Source organism: Pogonomyrmex barbatus, unplaced genomic scaffold (genome assembly GCF_055798465.1).
Source record: "Pogonomyrmex barbatus isolate J1 unplaced genomic scaffold, ASM5579846v1 scaffold3, whole genome shotgun sequence".
Classification (NCBI taxonomy): domain Eukaryota; kingdom Metazoa; phylum Arthropoda; class Insecta; order Hymenoptera; family Formicidae; genus Pogonomyrmex; species Pogonomyrmex barbatus.
In genome coordinates, this window is record NW_028297127.1 from 17,728,832 (window position 1) to 17,747,416 (window position 18,585).

Here is an 18,585-nt window from a genome sequence, read left to right on the forward strand (position 1 = left end):
AGGATAAGCGAAATTGATTATTTATATTTCCTATACTAAATTGTATGTCACATGTCTTAAAATAAATAAGCACAAAAGTGATGAAATGAGAGTTTACATCATTAATCTCTTATAAGTTGTATTAATTTGCGTCAATCTATATTCGATACTGTAGGAAACATGAAGAGTACTATGTAATTATACGTGATCAGAAATAATATGCAATGACACGTGCTTTGCACGATGATTATTTCAAATAGGCGAACATATGAAAATGTAATATTTTATTATATTTAGTAACACTTGCATACTTTTTTATCCGGCAATATTCATATATTCCAAGTAATGGATCTCATTGGAATATTTGTCGGTCGGAATTGCGTGCGACGTATGCGTGGAATATGCATCGTTGTCGCGGCCAATAAAGAAGACAAACTGTGCAATGTGCAATCTCTGCAATTGGAATAGGTATCGAAACGGCGGTGCCGCGGAACCGCCGCTCGACATGCGAAAATTATCTATATGAGCACGCGATTGTGAAACATTGTTTTCCCCTTCGGTTACCTTTTACTCACCATTTTTTTTCGCTCTCGCGTCCCTCTTTTCCCTTTTATCTCTTTCTCCCGGTTCCTCTTTCTCTTGCTTTTTGGCTGGCGGTTAACCATTCCCAATTTCGATGCTCGATACCCGTATCGCCCATTCGCTTCGTCTTGTTTTACCCGCGATCAGAAAACGAACAGAAACTCCGTAGGAAACGCCGTCAGTGAATATCGTTCACGGTTAGCGCACCTTATCTCGGAGTTTAACGTGGATCCACATGTGTCTATATCGATGCGGCGTTGAGCGAATATATGAGCGGACTTGGCGGCAGATTGAGGCTAGAAGGAGCACCGCTTTTCGGTAATAACCGGCTTTGAGCTACTTCCTTGCCCGTTCGTACATTCCGGCCAGAGATGAATATTTCCTGACCGTGATATTTGGAACGCCAACGTAATCAATATCTGTGACATTTAAGAGAATCCTTGAAATTTTTAGATTACTATCTTTACTCTAAGGGAAAGATACGAAAGACGCAATTAAGAATTCGATGTTATATTTTGTATTGATACTTTATGCGCAAATGTGACACAAACATTAATTTTGACAGAATTAATATACACAGTCCTAAACATTTCTCAATTAACTTGCCTAAAATGTATTCTTCATTATTATTAGACTGTAATTAATAGATATTGGATCTAATACTAATTTGACTTGATTTGACTTGAATATTATTAAACATTTTGTCTTAATTAAAAATTCCACTATTCTAGGTGCAGACAGGGAAAATATGATATTTGCCAACCGTCTAAGCGTTTAATTAAAAATTCTTTCGATTGGAGAGTTGTTCCACGACCGAGCGGGGCCGTTATGTAATCGATAACTTTCATTCTCCCTTAAATTGAATTTATGCATCTCCATTTTCGACGTGGATTAAATATGGGCAGATACGTTGCTAATATCGTTTAAAATTAAGAAGTTTTTCGCTCAGTCACGCGGCGAAACAAGATTCTTCATAAAGTCAGGTGACGCGGCTTTAATTAGTTTTAAACTCTTTGCAACATCAACTGTTCGAACTTTCGCAGTTACAGAGTCGCGAAACAGTGCTCATACTGCTGTTGGACAGCAGAGGAAAGGCAAGTTTAGACTGGGAGGGGGGTTATACAAGCACGTAATTAACTGTCGCTGCTAATGTTCGCTCTTGTTTTCGACAGCGTCGTGCTAGCCCGTTTTTTGATAACTTTGGAAAGAGAGAGAGAGAGAGAGAGAGAGAGAGAGAGAGAGAGAGAGAGGGGGGGGAGAATTGCAAGCGTTAGATGATTATCAGTCTTCGAACTCGAAACTCGTATATTTGAACTTTTGCAAAAATCTACTACAGTCTCCTTTGATCTTAATTCCAAGTCTGCGCATAGGGCCGTTCTTTGCGAAGTCGACATTATATATTCCGGTCCTTCTTCGGATTCTGTCTCGGTATATTCGTAGAAGGGCTGCGAGAGTTGATTTGCGTCTCCTCTCGTGCTCCTTCTACGGTTTAATCGCATTAAAACCAACTGAAAGTTCCCAGGATTACTCTAGCCAACCGGCGCGGTGGTGCAGGTCGCCTCTGATTTTCGTGAAAATCCGTTGACATCCTGTTCCAGAGGATCTCCATTGGACGCAATTGAACTCGACAGCGAGATCGATTTAATACCATTCCGACACTATTATGCTGTTCCGCATTAAACTCTTTACATAAGGCATTAGGAACATTCGTGAAAACGAATAGCGATATTAAATCGATGACGCATGGTATACGGCGCGTAGATAATATTTTATCAATGAAGTTTATATGTGCTTTGCATGTGAATGAAAATGTAAATGGAAGTTCTTCGGAACGCTGATATGGCTTTTTAAAAAATAATGAATCTCTAGCAATGGGGGAAGTCAGGAACTTCGGTACGAAGCATATAAATGATACATTTGCATCTACTCATTTCTCGTATAATATCAAAGGAAAAATGAGATTTAGTAAATCTTTGTGACGCGAGAGTAATAAAGCAATGAAACAATTCGAGCGTGCAAAGATTGAGGAATTATTGAAAAGCTTTATTATTATAATAAATGTGATTTTCACTTTAATTCGTATTCATATTCATATTTTATTCGGACACAGTTGTCTTCAAATAACATAGAAATGATTCGGTAGTTAAAATGAAACACATTATTTTAAGGAAGAGTTTTGAGAAATTCATATATTATTAATACGATATTTTATTACATTATTCTACATTAATTTTAATATAACTTTGACATAATCAAAGAATCAGAGGAATATTTTATAAAGAAATATCTTAACATTTATTTGTGAGGCCTTCTTTTTAAATGTATGTTAATATTCTTCTTATTTAAAATGAATTTGTAAATCGATATTATTGCAATTTGTCAATCCATTATTGCAATTTAGTCTATTGTAATTATATTATGAGAATCGACGATTCTCCGTTTTTTTCTCCGTTTCTTTGTTAATTACGCTCTTCTTTTAAGAGTAAAATATACGTTGTAGCTTGCCGTCGTTATCACGTTCTAATTCACGGGCGGTAATAGCGCACAATTTGCAAACAATTTGCCGGAATTACACGGCAATTCTGACGCATGGCGCGGCACCAGTGCCGTATCGATCAATCATTTCCGAAAAAAATAAGCGCGCAATGTCGTGCCACGTATTTTCACGTTACTGGGACACTAAAGCCATGGGAAAAAAAGAGTGATTTATTATTATTAAAGAATAACTGAGCATCTTATTAAAGGCGTAAAAGTAAAAGAGTTAGTAATGCCCGGATATACATCGCATGTAGCGCTGAAATTTATACTCGAGTTAATTGAATGCACCGGGTAAAAAGATTGAAATATAGCCGCAACGGTTTGGGCAGGCTCAATGAGTTATGCTCGGCAGTAAGGAAAAAGCTTTTTGCGGAAGACAGCCGGTTACGAGAAAGCTGGTCTCGGTATCTCAGAAAATTTAATCGTGTCGCCATATTAATAGCAGCTGCAGTTTCGTCTTTCAAATAAAAATATTATTACATATATTATTACATTTCCGCGTTGCGCGGAATTTTTAAATATTTTTTTTTGTACTATAATTAGCGTATGCGTTCTTTTTTTCGAAAACGATTCTTACTTTCGTATGCACTGTGCTCTTCTTGTATATTAAACAGTCGCCAGTCGTGTTCACGAGAAGTTGAGACTTGCACCGCATTAGTAGTAATGAGCTAGATATGAATTGGTTCAGGTATGCGTGTACACGTGAAATTTCATGCGGAATATTGCGAAAGTTTTTGGTGCCTCGAGTTGGATGGTCACATGGGCAGCGGTATGTTTAAACATACACAGCTAACTTCTGGTCCGTCGAGATGTCGCATTATTATATACGCCATTTATTCTCTAAAATCACGGTTCTCTCGTTATTGCGTTTCGCGCGGAGAAAAATAAGAAAATAAAAATTTTCTACAAGGCGGACAGGGAGTGTAGAGTTTTAAATGGTAAGCGCTCCGCAAAGTTTCGGAAGTAGGGTGAACTTTCTCCCTAATAACATGATAAGTGAGATGGAGTGGAAATTTAAACTGAATCCCGAAGTACAAACGCGTACACGGAGAATAAATGCAGTCCGAGTGTGTTAATGTTTTGCGTAAAATAAAATCAGCGTTTATGGAAATGCTATTGAAAAAGGTGAAAAAAAATTTCTGCACCGTAATTGGTTTACTTTTGTGTGCTTTTCATCCGGAAAAAGAGAGGGCGTATCCACAATGCTGCACATCTGAATTTTCTACTTACGCGGCGGAATTATTATCTATCTCCCCGAGATGCATTGTAAAGAAATAAGAACACGCATTTCATGAGCGACGCCGCACATTTTCTATGAGGGAAATCTTACTGAGATGCACCGCTTTGTAGCTTCTTTCACGCGTGAACTATTTCTCCTGCTATTTCCGTTTTATTTCCTAGTGAAGAGATACATATAATCCTCTCGCGACTGTCACTGGTATCATTTACGAGCATACGAACACGATGAATATGTTTCTTCACTGCAAAGGCATTCTTTTATTTACGTGTCTGATGAAGAGATAAGAAGTATCGCGCGGTGCTTTGGCAAATTCTTCTCGTGTACAATAAGGGGTGTTGTTCTCGCGGCATTCCCCCGGGATGTAAGGTGAAGTGCGTGCAATTCTGGCGAATATGCGGAATTACAAAGCGACCTGCGAGCGAAATCTCGCAGTAAAGACTCGAAAACGCAACCGCTTGGCACTCGTCTCACGTATTGCCATGCCGTACGCCTCGCAATTTCTCATTCCGAGGCTGTGATTTTCCGCGCCTTCCACTCCTAGCTTTCTGTCGGTTTTCAGTTTTCTCTCCCGGTTCTCTCTTCCTTTCTCTTTCGCGGCGAGGCGGAGGAAAGAAACTGTGTCTACAGAGCTGGTAATGGAAGAGGGGATTCATGCGCGATCGAAAGCGACGACGACGACTTCGGAGCCGATGAGTCCAAAGTTTATCGGAAATTCCATTTCGGTCGTGTAAAGTTTTCTACCTCCGGCGTTTTATTTGCCATCTGGTTTTCCGCTTTTTCTTATCTTCTTCTATACCCTTTCAGTTCTATCATTCTTCTCTCTTCTTCTTTGGGCCTCTATTATATCTCTATTGCCTTTTGCAAAACTGTGTCTCTATGTTGTGAGACTGATGCAATTAATATATCTTGTAAAATCGTCTATTGTAGGGAAAGAAGTAAAGGATAAAATCTAGATAATACACAAGATAGCTGCTGGAAACTTTATATTTTATATGCATTCTTATTTAAATTATATTAATTTATAACATGAAGAAGGGATTTGAGTGAATCACTATCAATGCATATTGAACAACATATATTGATTGGAAGATAATTATATGCGGTTTATAATCCCTTTGTAATGCTTTGTGATTAAGGTTAATATTACCATGATTGAAATTTAATAATGAATTATTTAATGTCCTGTTGTATCAGGCTTTAGTTGTAGTTCAATAATTGTCACATTTGTACGCAATATTTTTGGAGAATTTATTATACTGACAATTTTGTCAAAAAAATGTTTTTTTTTTTACATAGAACTTTCATTTTTCAAATTTTTATGAAGTATCATTTTTAAATTTGAATATTTTAATATTTTCTCTTTTTTTCTTTCTCGTGATATATTCTTATTAAAACTTAATATTTTGCAGAAGCTTTGAATAATATTTTTAGTAGTATATAATATATGCAAGACTTTGCTTGATCATTACCGCAAAATCTCTCTCAAGAGTTTAGTTGGAACTTTCCCTATGGCAAAAAATAAACCAGAGCGCGTTTGAATTTTAACGGTAAAAGTTTTCGACTTTTTTGATCCTTCATTGATGTAAAAATAAAACTACAGAACTCTTTTCGTGTTTTATAATTTTTATTTAACTTTTATACGAGAAAGCCATAATTATTTTATATAATTAATATTTTATGGCATTATATTGTAAGAAAAATATTTTTTCTCTGTAGTTAAAATAGTTTATCAATATTTATGATCAAATTTTTGTAATGTAAATTTATGTAATAATATATATGATTTTTTAATTTAATTAATTTTAGGGGGAAAGAGGGAGAGAAAGAGGAGTAATCGATTTCATATTTGATTATTGAAGGGGAATAATTTAGTTGTAGCTTTAAACTGCTGCGTCAAACAAATTCGTTAAAAATAATGACATATAGTTCGCGAGAAGCAGCAATTCCGAATTTACAGATACATAAATGTAATAAAAGAAAAATACCTTTTTTAATAATACCATCTATTATTAATTTTGTTATTTTACTAACTAAATTTATAAAATAAAAATATTAGTAAATCGATGTCTTTGATGATTTCTAAAATTATATACTCGATGAAAAGGTAGACAAATGACTTTCGTTTCTGAGATCTAATCCACAGGATTGAAGTGCGCGCGTCAGCTTATTAAATTCAGATACGGATTAAATTAACTCGCTGTCGGTGCTCGCTATCTTTCCTTAGTTGAACAATTCTATTTTTATTTGTTTTGAGATCGGGATACCGCGCGGCTTCGAACTACCGTGCGGAACAACAATGAACAAAGCGTGTAACTTTCAGGTAACTTCGTCGGCCTGCGTTCGAACGTAATCCACTTGTCAGGCTCCGTAGAAATCTTTGGAGAAGTCAAGTTAACGAAGTTTACAGGGAGTTGAGCATTATTCGGCACGACATCTTCTGTCGCAGTTATCCGCGTTTCGATTTGTCCGTGTTGTAATGTTTGCACCTTCGATAGTGTTGACATTGTCGATAGATTAAGACGGTGCTTCACAGCAAACACGAATTAATTACTGATAATCTTGTGTTGACATATATAATATGGTTTTAATCTTTATTATGCTTAAGAAGATATACCCGAGAGAACATGTGTTACTTATTTCCCTTATTATAATATATAATGAAAACTTATATGATAGACATGTATAAAAAGTAAATACATTTATTTTTATTAATTTGGTATTAATTTTAGTTTCTTAGCTAAATTAATTTCATGTCTTTTAAAAATTATTTTATGCTTCTTGTAGAAATTATTTTAATGGTTGAGACTTAATATTTTTTTGCTCTTCTACTTTGTATTATGAAAATATCATTATTCATCAAAATGAAATATTAGTGTAGAACAGAAAATTATGAAGGAAAGAAAAAAATCTATATAAATTTTTAATTTTTGCTTCTGTGCTACTTTTATTTAGGAATAGTTCACAATATTGATTTTTAAAATAAAACGAGTCAAATATGTTCTTAATGAAGTGACAATGAATAGTAAAATACGTGATACTATACGTGATACTAATGAATACTAAAATACATATGAATTTTTTATATATTTTTTTATTTAAATTACGAAATTATAAAATAACGAATAAAATAACGAATTAAATTAAGAAACAGATATGAATTTTATATGATGATACTATTTCATCAAATAATAATAACGAAACAATCTCTTTCATATTACATCAGAATTGACCTTTTAAAAGTGCTTACGCTTTATTTTTGACTTTGATTTTTGGACAGATAATTGCAGTTTTGAACTTTACACTTTACTAATGATTGAGAGAATGAAAGAGAGAAAACGAGAGGAGCAACTTTGTGAACCGTTGGTATTTTGCGACGCAGTCTTCCGCTGAATCTGATAGTTTCATAGACAATGCGTTCTTGGCAACTTTGTGACTCCCCAGTGAATATGCGCTCGTCAGTTTTGCATGTATATGACTCTGCATAATCTATACTATCTAGCGCCACATGTACGTGTATGTTTGCTATAGGCGTAGGTCGTTGGTAGGCTCAGATATGCCGATAACTCATTCCAGGTGCCTTGATTGCATATATTTTTCTTCCAATAACTTCCGTCTATGAAAAAGATGATACATCGTTCGCGTTTCACGTTGCGGTTGGGGATTCCAAGGGATTTATCGATTTTTATCAGAAAAAAAAAACTGAATCTTAATTATTGAGTTTCGCTGATCTTTGAAACAAAAAATTATTTAATGCCTTGTCGCGCTGATATCATCACTGATTAACAATATGAAGAATAATATAAGAATATGTATTTGTTAGATTCTTTTGACGTGCTGATAAATTATAGAATATCTATTTAATCAGGCTCATTAATCTTCTTTGAGTTTTATGACGCGTATTTAGACAGTTGCTCCATCATGTCTGATTTAGGAAAAGAAAAAAACAGGAGGAAGATAATTTTATATTTTAATTTTATTTTTATTTACATAGAATATGTAAAAAGCATAAATAAATTTGCTTAAATAAATCTGCGTTATGAATTCTTAATTATAATTTAAATAGATTTTTAATGATACTAAGTTTGGATCAATTTTTAATAATATTAAATTTATTTTTAATGATATTAAAAGTACGTTATTAGAATAATATGTTAGTTAATCAATAAATATTAAAATGTTAAGTTTTATTTATTAATTAAATAAGTGGAGCATTAAAATAAAATAGATAAAATCCTAATAATACATTAATACATTATAAAAGGCAATATCGAATATTTTGTTATCGTCAATTTTAATAATTTTCCGAATTTTCTGTCGAGAGATTGATGTAATCGGGGTCGAAAACTAATTAAAACTACGTCGACGCATTTATCGGATCGTCGTTAAAATGGAATTAGACAGGATTATCGGAGCAAGCGTCGCTTCTAAATCTTTCTCGATTGATCTCAGTACTTGCAACTTGCATGCAGACAAAAAAATATACGTCAGAGGCTACAGTAAAGGTGGCTTTGGAGTGGAGGTTCGAAGTGCATAGGGGTCGATGAACGAATTGCTCTCATAATAAGTCGTTGAAAGTCATTGAGGGATCCCCTTCGTCTTTCGCACGATGTTCTTTAGGGAGCGAGGTGATAGAACCAAGCCTTTTGAAAAGTCGGCGTACGTGTGCACATTTGAGAGATCCGTCTTTTAACCCTTTATTCATCACACCTCCTTCAAATTATGCGTGAGGCTTATTCATGTCTGGATTATTAGAGTCTTGCTTAGTTTATATGTATGTCGCGTGTCATTTAATATATTTGAATAATGGATGATGCGGCGTGTTAAACGGAACAGTTAGAACTTTGGGAATAGCGGAAACTATTAATACAGTAAACACATGAATATGTAAGACAACGAATCCTTTACGATGCAAATTGTTCTCGTGGTTGGTTCCAATGTAAGTGAGTTCACCGTAATTTACAGTTTATCATGTGCGACGGAAAGAGTGTTCTTTTTTATTGCTACATTTATTCGGAATAATATATAATAAGATATAAAGCAAATAATTCTAAATAAAAATTTCGAAAATAATTTTTCAAGTAAAGTTTTTCAATATTTTTATAGCTCCTTTTTTGTTTTTCTTTTTTTAGGTGTGTACACACACACACACACACACACACACACACGCGCGCGCGCGCGCGCGCGCACGCACGCACGCACACAAAATTGCTATTTTTACATTTTGAGTATTATATTTAATTATGTGATTATAAATTTTATGAATAATTTCTCAAATGTTAAATTAATAAGTTAAATAAATAAATAACTCTATATATATATATATATATATATATATATATATATATATATATATATAAAACAATTGAATAAATTATACATTGTACTAATTTATTATGCTAAATTAATTATTATTATAAATTTTGTATAATAAAATTAAAAATTTATTAAAGATAAATAACGAAAATTACAACGAAAATATAATTTCAAGAATATAAAAGAAAATCGTAATTTATCTTGAAATTCGTAATTTTTATTCCATGTATAACATGATATTTTTCGTCTATCATGTTAAAAATTCATACAATAATTTTGTTATATTAAAGGAACTTTTATTAAAATCCTTTGAAATATATTCAGCAACACACCATTTGATATTCGAAACAAATATTTTACGCTAAATTGAAAAGATATGCTGTGCAGGGGCAATGCTTTTATCGAAATTAGAGTTATTTTTTTTTATTTTTTGACTATTATGCTGATTTTGCTTTTTTTTATTTATTTTTTTTTTTTTTTTTTTTTATTAAAATAATATTCATTACGCATTTTGGAAATGACGCAGTGCATTAATAAAATCATTATGAGTTTTTCCTATGAAGAAGTAACTTTCTATCAGGACTGTTGTTATTTTAGTTTCCGTGCTGTTTGGTGACATGCGCTCTCGAAACATCGCGCATATAAGGTGCATTCTTAAAGGTACACGGACATGATGTTCTCGCGTGCAAATTTTGTTGTTGCGGATATTGAATCGTTGCCAGTGTTTTGCGTCTGCTTTATCCAGTTGTGCTCTCTAACTTGCCTAAATTACAGTTTGAATTGTTTCCAATTGATGCCTCGCGTGAATTTCGAGCCTTTCAATTTTAAGGGTATGAAAGGATTGAGATATTATGGGATAAAATCTGAAATAATATGAAAAAAAATAGTAATATAAAATAGTAATATAAATATCAATGCTGTCATTTGTGATATTTCTCATTTAGCATTTTATATAAATTTTGAGTGTTGACTTAGTATTGTATATATACATAACATAACATAACATGTTAAGAAGGAAGTATCACGTGTACATAATGGCATTAATAATATTTGATGACGTTTAAGACCTTCTTTTGCTTAACAATTCGATGCATTTCTCGATAACTTGATGCTTTTAAGGTGCAAAAATGTCTTCGTCGACCAAAGCAATTTGCAAAGTTATTCATGTCTGTTACGAGCAATTCAGGAAGCTTAAACATTTGCACTTGATTATTTTAATTTCACTTTATGCCTATCACATATTTTTTACCTAATTACGTTTAATTACGTTTTACCTATATATAAGAAAAAAGTCTTGGTTGCGTGTGTGACAGAAATTTTATTTCGAAATCGGATTTAGCATCACGAGATCCTTCAAATGCTCCATTAAACCACGTTCCTAACATACACATCAGAAATTTTTGTGAGATAGTGTGTTGGTCAGTTTGCAAATTCAAGTTGCGCGATTTCAAGTGTTCATATACCCGCTGTGATTTTTGTTTTAAAAGGCAATGGTTATAGTGCATGCCGCAGTGCTCTCACCGTATAGTTTGCTTAATGTTGCAGTTACCAAGTTGAGGGAACACTGGGACGAGACGAATTCAAAAGTCATGCAAAGGAAAACGCAGTTGGACATGATGCTGGGAGACAGTCAGCGATACGAGGCAAAGAGAAACGAGGTGGAGGTCTGGCTGGCACGAATGGAAACTAGACTCGAGAGAATGCGAGCTGTGGGGCACACCGCCGACGTACTCGAAGCGCAGCTTAGGGAACAAAAGGTACATCGAACTCTCTTTCCGTCTTTCTGCAAGTAACCGCGTTAGCTTTTCGAGTTGGTGAGTTTTTTTTAGTGCCGCGTGTGAGAAGTGTGCTTTGGCGAGCGCGATGAGATAAGAAAAGGCGGGAAAAAAGCGTCGCGATAATGCTCCTGTCGATTTGATTTGTCTTCGGTATATAAAAAAATGAGTAATCTCGAAATGCGACGTGTTTAATGTAAATTGACATATTGACATGATCTGAACTGACTTTTGAAAAGCGTCGATTATTGATTATCTGATGCTTCTTGCTCTGTATTGAAAACTTATCTTTCGAAAGGTTCAGGTTATAAATAACGCTTTTTGCACTTGATTATGTTGTGTAATGCAAGTGAAATTTTCAATTTTAGTCTTTTAAAGTTAATTTCTGTGATATGTCCTATTTGTTGTTGCTTCCGCGACATATGGCTTATTTTTATGACAGGACATATTTCGACAGCGCATTTTTCGTCTTGTACATACGTGTCAGGAATGTACTGGTATTGAACTTGATTGAGATGCGTCTGCCAACTTGACCAATACCACTTCGTCGCGCGACATCAGGAAAGTTTGTGTACAACCTCTTCCGCTATGGAATAATATTTATCCAAAAAAAAAATGTTCTATAGTTTATTTTAGAAGTTTATTTTATGTTTATTATCTTAATGTTTTTCGTAAACAGCGAAACATCGAAACGTCTTAAAAATAAAAAATTCCTTTGTATTATTATTATGTGATATATCTACGCGCAAGCACGTAACGAACGTATATCAAAAGTTTGCAAATGTTTTCTGAACGTATATCAAAAGCCGCAAATTTTTTCCATTCGTAAGCAGAATTAAAGAGAGTGAACACTTTGGAATCCATCTGCCCGGTAATAAGCCCTTTCTAGTAATCTTCTCTTATTTTGCATACGAGAGTATAACGCTCTGAAAAAAAATTTGCTGAGGGGAAGAAATGGAGCTTCTCAATCAACGAGATCTCAGCTGGCGAAGCATATCGCAAGAAGCTCTGTTTAGATTCAAAAGAGCCAAATGAGTTATTCATGGAATAATTTATTTCCGCGGCTGTGTGCCTCCACGTTGTCTTTGAGTAGAAGTAGCATTTGGTGTACTTCTTTCGAATTTTGCGTATTTTCTCTGAATGGATTTTAAAAGCCTATGAAATAGTTCGACATAAGTATTTCGTTACTTTCGAAAGAATAGTGCAATCAGTTTAGATTTTATTTATCTCTATAATTTTTATAAGATAATTTTGCTTTTATGAGCATTTCGTTCAATCATTCCTTAAATACGTCGTTATTCAGCTTCTTAAAAAAATTATTTATACGAAGGTTTTGTCTCGATGCACTTTGCAAGTCTGATCGGGACCAATCAGTGCCGACGGGTATCCAAAGAAAAGTTGCGCGGTATATCGGCGTAAAACTTTAGTTGAACCTCTCTTCGAAGGTTTAACTTCGCCGACTTATCGAGGCTTGAGTGCAAAAGAGGCATGGCTTCTTCTAACTCGATACGAAACTAGAGTTAGATAAGTTTCCTTTTTTCGCCCGCTGGTTCACCTTCTTCGATTTCACGATTTTGTTCTCTTTCTTTTCTTCGCAGTCGTTTCATGCCGAGCTGCACCAGTACAAACATCATATCGAACTTTTTAATCAGCTCACTCAAAAGCTGATAGCGGTCTATCAGCAGGACGATACGACACGGGTGAAGAAAATGACGGAGACGATTAACCAGAGATACAATAATCTCAATACGAGGTGAGTAACAATAATCTCTTTTTTCTTTTTTCTTTTTTCTTTCTTTTTTTTTTTTGCGAAAATCTTTTATAATCTCAATAGAAATATGGAAAAGTTTCTTATTCTTTGGTTAAATTTTAACTTTATTTTAACATGTTTTCCCATATTTTATTTATCGAGATATTTTATGTAAAATTAAAAATTAAAAAGTTGTAAGGAATAATGGCGATTAATAAAACTTTTACTAAGAGGAGTTTAATGTGTAATCTCGAGTTTGTCAACAAAGAAATTATCGAGAGAAATTTTTCAGAATAATCTACAGAACAAGCGCGCTCGCTCTAGGGCTTTTAGCCGCGTCTGTAGCGTCTCGCGTTAAGAAAGTTTGCTTCGAATCAAACTGTAGATCACGGATGTAATACTGTATCGGCCGATCCGTTTCTAGCATCATCAATCGGGGGAAACTACTGCACTCCGCGATGAACTCGCTCCACAACTTCGACCGGTCTCTAGACAAGTTCTTGGCATGGTTGAGCGAAGCGGAGTCCTCGATGGAGGGATTGGAAGCGGAAGCCGATCGACTGGGTGGACGACGAGACCAAGGCGCGCTCAGACGACCACAACATCAGCTTAAGGTAAGATCGTCACGTTCACTCAAATTTCCCGACAAGTCCCGACATGGTACTCTGGTAACATAAGTATTATGACCTATGGAACACGCTCATAAATTACGTTACGTATTATTGTAAAAATAAAATTGCTTATTTTTCAAATTCTTCTAGTTGAATATCTTTTAAGATATACGATACACTGCTTTCTTTATAATTTATGCCGATAGCTATACACGTGATAAAAAATTACTGGATGTTTAAATATAAATACAGTCTTTTAAAAAATTAATTATTTATATTTATATTGAGATTTATATTAAAACAACGTTTACATAATGATTTTTTTTCCTATTCTGAATTCGTCCGTTTATGTTTTTTTTTTTTATAACCGTCTGGAAACATAATAAATTATTTTTATATACAATATATACAATATATATTTATATACAATATGAATTAATTAGAGGTTAAATATGATTTGATCGAAATATATACTGTCGTCTTTTGATCTCGTTATATTGCGCTTTTACAACTTTACACATTATCTTTTATATCTGGTTTTGTGACTTTGACTGGTTGTCATGAAAGCGTCGGAAGTGTCAAACAATCAAAGTATCGACGTATCTATTAGAAAGAAGAACTCGATATCGAGTACCGATATAATGCGGTGACGGACTATCAGTTCTTGCGCACGGAATGTGTTTTCCGCTTTATATACGATTTCCGGAGCGTGAAGATTTAAATTCTCGTACGTCACGCGCGGGTTCGCAGTTGTTTTTCGTCGCGTTGACGCACCCGATAAATTTCTCGCCGCAACTGGCAGCCATTGCATTCACGTGCTGTGATTTAGTTAGCTTGTAATTTTGCATTTGAATCGGCTACTTTTCACACGGCCTCCGATGTTTTTTGTCGGCGCGTTACCGATTTTTTCATGACCATTGAGCGTTTCATTAATTTGCAAGCGATCATCCTCTTCGTTTGTCACTGCAAACGGAACAACGAGATGTGAAGCTCATGAAAGATAGAAAATAATTTTCTTGTAATTACAATATTTATCAAATAGTAAGACTTTATATATTTTTATTATTATTTTTCTATGAAAAAGAGAATTTACACATATGAATTTACAGTATGAATATAAAAATTAATCATGTATATATATATATATATATATATATATATATATATGAATTTAATATAGATAAATTTTATGTATAAATAAATGATTTGATTGCATAAATCGAATTAGATACACAGATAGCCGTGAGAAGAGTGATAAGTAAGTAATAATGATTACGAATGACGAACACATTTCAATGAATTTACGTATTATACATTACGTGTATATGATATTCAAGAGAATTGTTCGTAAAATTGGTGAATTACTCCTGGTGAATCCTGTAAATTCAAACTGACATTGTACTACACACTGTCAGCGTAATATCTCTACGTATATTACTGTGAAATTGATCTAACTTTAGCATTGAATTATGAATACTTGCGCGAAAGTAACCAACATATCAAGAAAATTACATTATACTGTTTCTACTCTGCAATTATTGATAAGCTCCTGTTTGCAATCGTCTTTTCCGTTATGTTCTATTTGTTCGTTGAGAGCACTTATTACTGACAGAAACAAGCGCGATTACCGTCGGTGAGCTAGACTTTGATCGATTGCATGTAATATTTAAGGGCAAACGATCCGCCATCGAGCACAGGGTTTATCTTCTTGCATTTTAAAGGATGGTGCAGGTGAAACGCCACCATTAAAGTAAACAAAATTTATAATATAAATTTATCGCGGCGTATTATTTTTAGTGAGAACTATTTATTTATCACTTCCCGATTTGATTTGATTATTTTATTTTTTATTTTGGTCACACATATTATTTGGGGAAAATTGTGTTTTAATAAATTATCAGAAAAGTTGTTGGCATTATTTTAGTAATGTATATTTGCACCTTTGAAATTTAAATAACAAAAATATAGCATTTAGTTTGCGAGATCCAATTTGTTAATGATATTCTGTTATATCATTATATTATCTGATTCCAGTTCCATTTAAAATATGTATGGCATATAGATTTCCTCTTAAATTGATTGCTAAAATTTGTTGAAATATAGAGAGATATTTTCTGGCTAAATAATCTATTAATCATTTAATCAATAAAGGATCTCCGACACATTATTGGATTGATGGATCGCTAATAACAAAATTCACTGCATTGTTAATAACAAAATAGTTAATTATCATTTTTTTAAATCTTTACTTAATTATACAATATTTAATATAATATTGATAATAATGATATGAGAAAATTCAATGTAAAATGATATGAATATTATAAGAACATGAGATGTGAAAAAAAACTGTTTTATATATTACGTTAATCTTCTTTGTATAATATAATTTTTGTTTGACTTACAAACAACAAATATTGTCACAAATACTGGTAAATCCGATAAATGATGGGAGCATAATTTATAAACTATAATTATTAGCAATGTGGAAATATTGGTTATTTGATAAATCATATAATAACTGATTGGAATTTGTTATTGGATCCATCGTATCCATCATAAGTTAGTTAGATACTATGTAATATCCTGCTATTCAATACTTCATGAATGACGACATGAATATCCAAAAGTAATCGATCGCATATTTGATTCGCGCAATGCAGTTACATTTAGGTTGCCATATGCCCTTTTATAATTCAGACTCAGGTTTTTATAATGCCTTTTGTAAATATGACAAACACCAACTGTCGTGTTCAATGTGAAACAGTTATAAGCTGGCAATTATCATTTCAAGCTTACATTTTTATTCACCGTACACGCGACTTGACGTCACGCTAATATTACCGTATGAAGTGGAATATCGCGAAAAACTTGTTATCGTCCCCTGTGTTACAATGAGTCGCAACGTAAAAATCTTTTTTTCCCGGCGCATCGCGTTTTCATATGAGAACCATGCTGGTCGTACCATCTGGCACTCGAGACTAATTAACTTCGGCGAGCATGTCCATTTTAGTCTCGCTAAACTCTTTGTACGTCGTTGACACAATTTCAGAATGTTTCGCGTCTATAGCGGCAATTTATTTCGAATTCACGGTACATTTTGCTGTTCGTGGAATTCAAGACTTAAAGATAGATATTTAATCGACGCAAAGTAAAACAGTTTAACAGACTAAGTAGAGCTCTTACTTAGTCGTTTATTTAAATAGATATAAATAGATATGGAAATCGAGTGGTGGATAAGTGGAACGTCTTTTTTTCCTTTGATTGCGGAGCTTTTTTCATTACGTTACGTTTTCATTTATACGCTCGTTGTTCTCGTGATGAAATTGGAGACAAATATCAAATATCGTTTGCAGTTTTTATTATAGCTAATGAACCAGCTACCGTAAAGCAGTTATGCATTTGAACTCGTGACAGAAGAAATTATAAAGTTCTAGCAAATTAAAATGCGCGATTAACTCGCCAAGATATATAAACACTGATTGTAATGTTTTTATCGGCCATATAACTGTTACAGTATAATTCTAAAGTGTTCGCCGTATTATTGGACATTATACTTTTGGCCGAGCTCGTCGACGTCGCTCGCATTTGTTCTGATATTTGATATACGACAAACGTTTTCCTCAATTCCGCATATCTACGCTAAACGTAAACTGCAATACAATATTCTGAGGAATAATGCATAAGGTCTGTCAATGCATCCCGCACATATTTGCAGCCAAACTATTGAACTACCCGATATTTCTTGAATATAATAGTTGCGACTAGTTTCGCAACGACGCAGTTCTGTATCATAGTTTACAAACGTCAGCACGATTCAACTAATGAATTATCGACCTACCTCGCCGTCGGACATAACTCATGCGTGTACTACTTGTGCCTCCTCCCTCCTGTCTTTTGAAAGCGCATGTAACGGAAACTCTAATATCATTGTTGAAGACGCGCTTATTCTCTCCGCTTAACCCATAATTTGTTGGCTCCAACTTGCAACTTGTGTCAATATTACATCGTCTAACGAAATTATTCCTAGCACCGAACAGCTGAACCTTGAAATATTATCCCGACGCTGATTATACCTTTTTATAGAATAGTCCTTTGAAAGTTTCTTTATTCCACATCTCGCACATATTTTATTTCAGATTTTTAAAAATGCCTAGTGCTAATTTTTTTATAACTTTTTGTGAAAATGATTTACTTTCAATGATAGTAATTTTTTGAAAACTCTGTATGAAATTTTAAACAGATGTTCAGACTTGATTTCGGTCTAAAAGATAAAATGTAAATATTGCAAGTTTCTTTTAAATTATGAGCCTTTTGGGATTGTCTGACGTCAGAAGAGGAGACATTTTGAAACGAGACATTGCACATTCATCATTTATGGATTGCGAAATATATTCGTTGCTACGCAACATCTTATGTTTTTAGCATTTTTCGCGTGGAGCTTCGAACTGGCTTGCTTTGCTTGAAATAAGAAGCTTCGCGCGTACTGCAGATCTTTAACTTTATTCAAGACTTTTCATCATTGTGCGTCATATCGGTATTCCATTACCTTTAGGAATCGTTTATACGGAAAGTAGAGAGCATCGATCGCGGTGGGATGTCGGGGAGTCGCTTACGTGACCCGGACTTACATTTCGCTTTTAGATGAACAAAGAGAGCGTAGCCCTTTCTCATATTCATGGTAAACACGGCACGCTCTGCTTCGTTAAATCAACCCTGCCGTGGCTAATCCGCTTTAATGCAATTTCACTTGGTGGCTCTCCTCTTTTTTATCGCTAGAGCCATATACACCCCTAT

The 18,585-nt window shown here is 34.0% G+C and overlaps 1 protein-coding gene across 9 annotated transcripts in view; it reads left to right on the forward strand.

Moving 5' to 3' along the window:
- Positions 1-18,585, forward strand: part of LOC105427841 (dystrophin, isoforms A/C/F/G/H) — a 409,642-nt gene that overhangs the window by 140,594 nt on the left and 250,463 nt on the right. For all 9 annotated transcript variants that reach the window (XM_089078890.1, XM_089078895.1, XM_089078891.1 and 6 more), the window contains 3 exons: positions 11,198-11,409; positions 13,026-13,180; positions 13,602-13,791. In XM_089078890.1, coding sequence (XP_088935016.1) covers positions 11,198-11,409; positions 13,026-13,180; positions 13,602-13,791 — 557 coding nt within the window. The remainder of the gene's footprint in view (positions 1-11,197; positions 11,410-13,025; positions 13,181-13,601; positions 13,792-18,585) is intronic.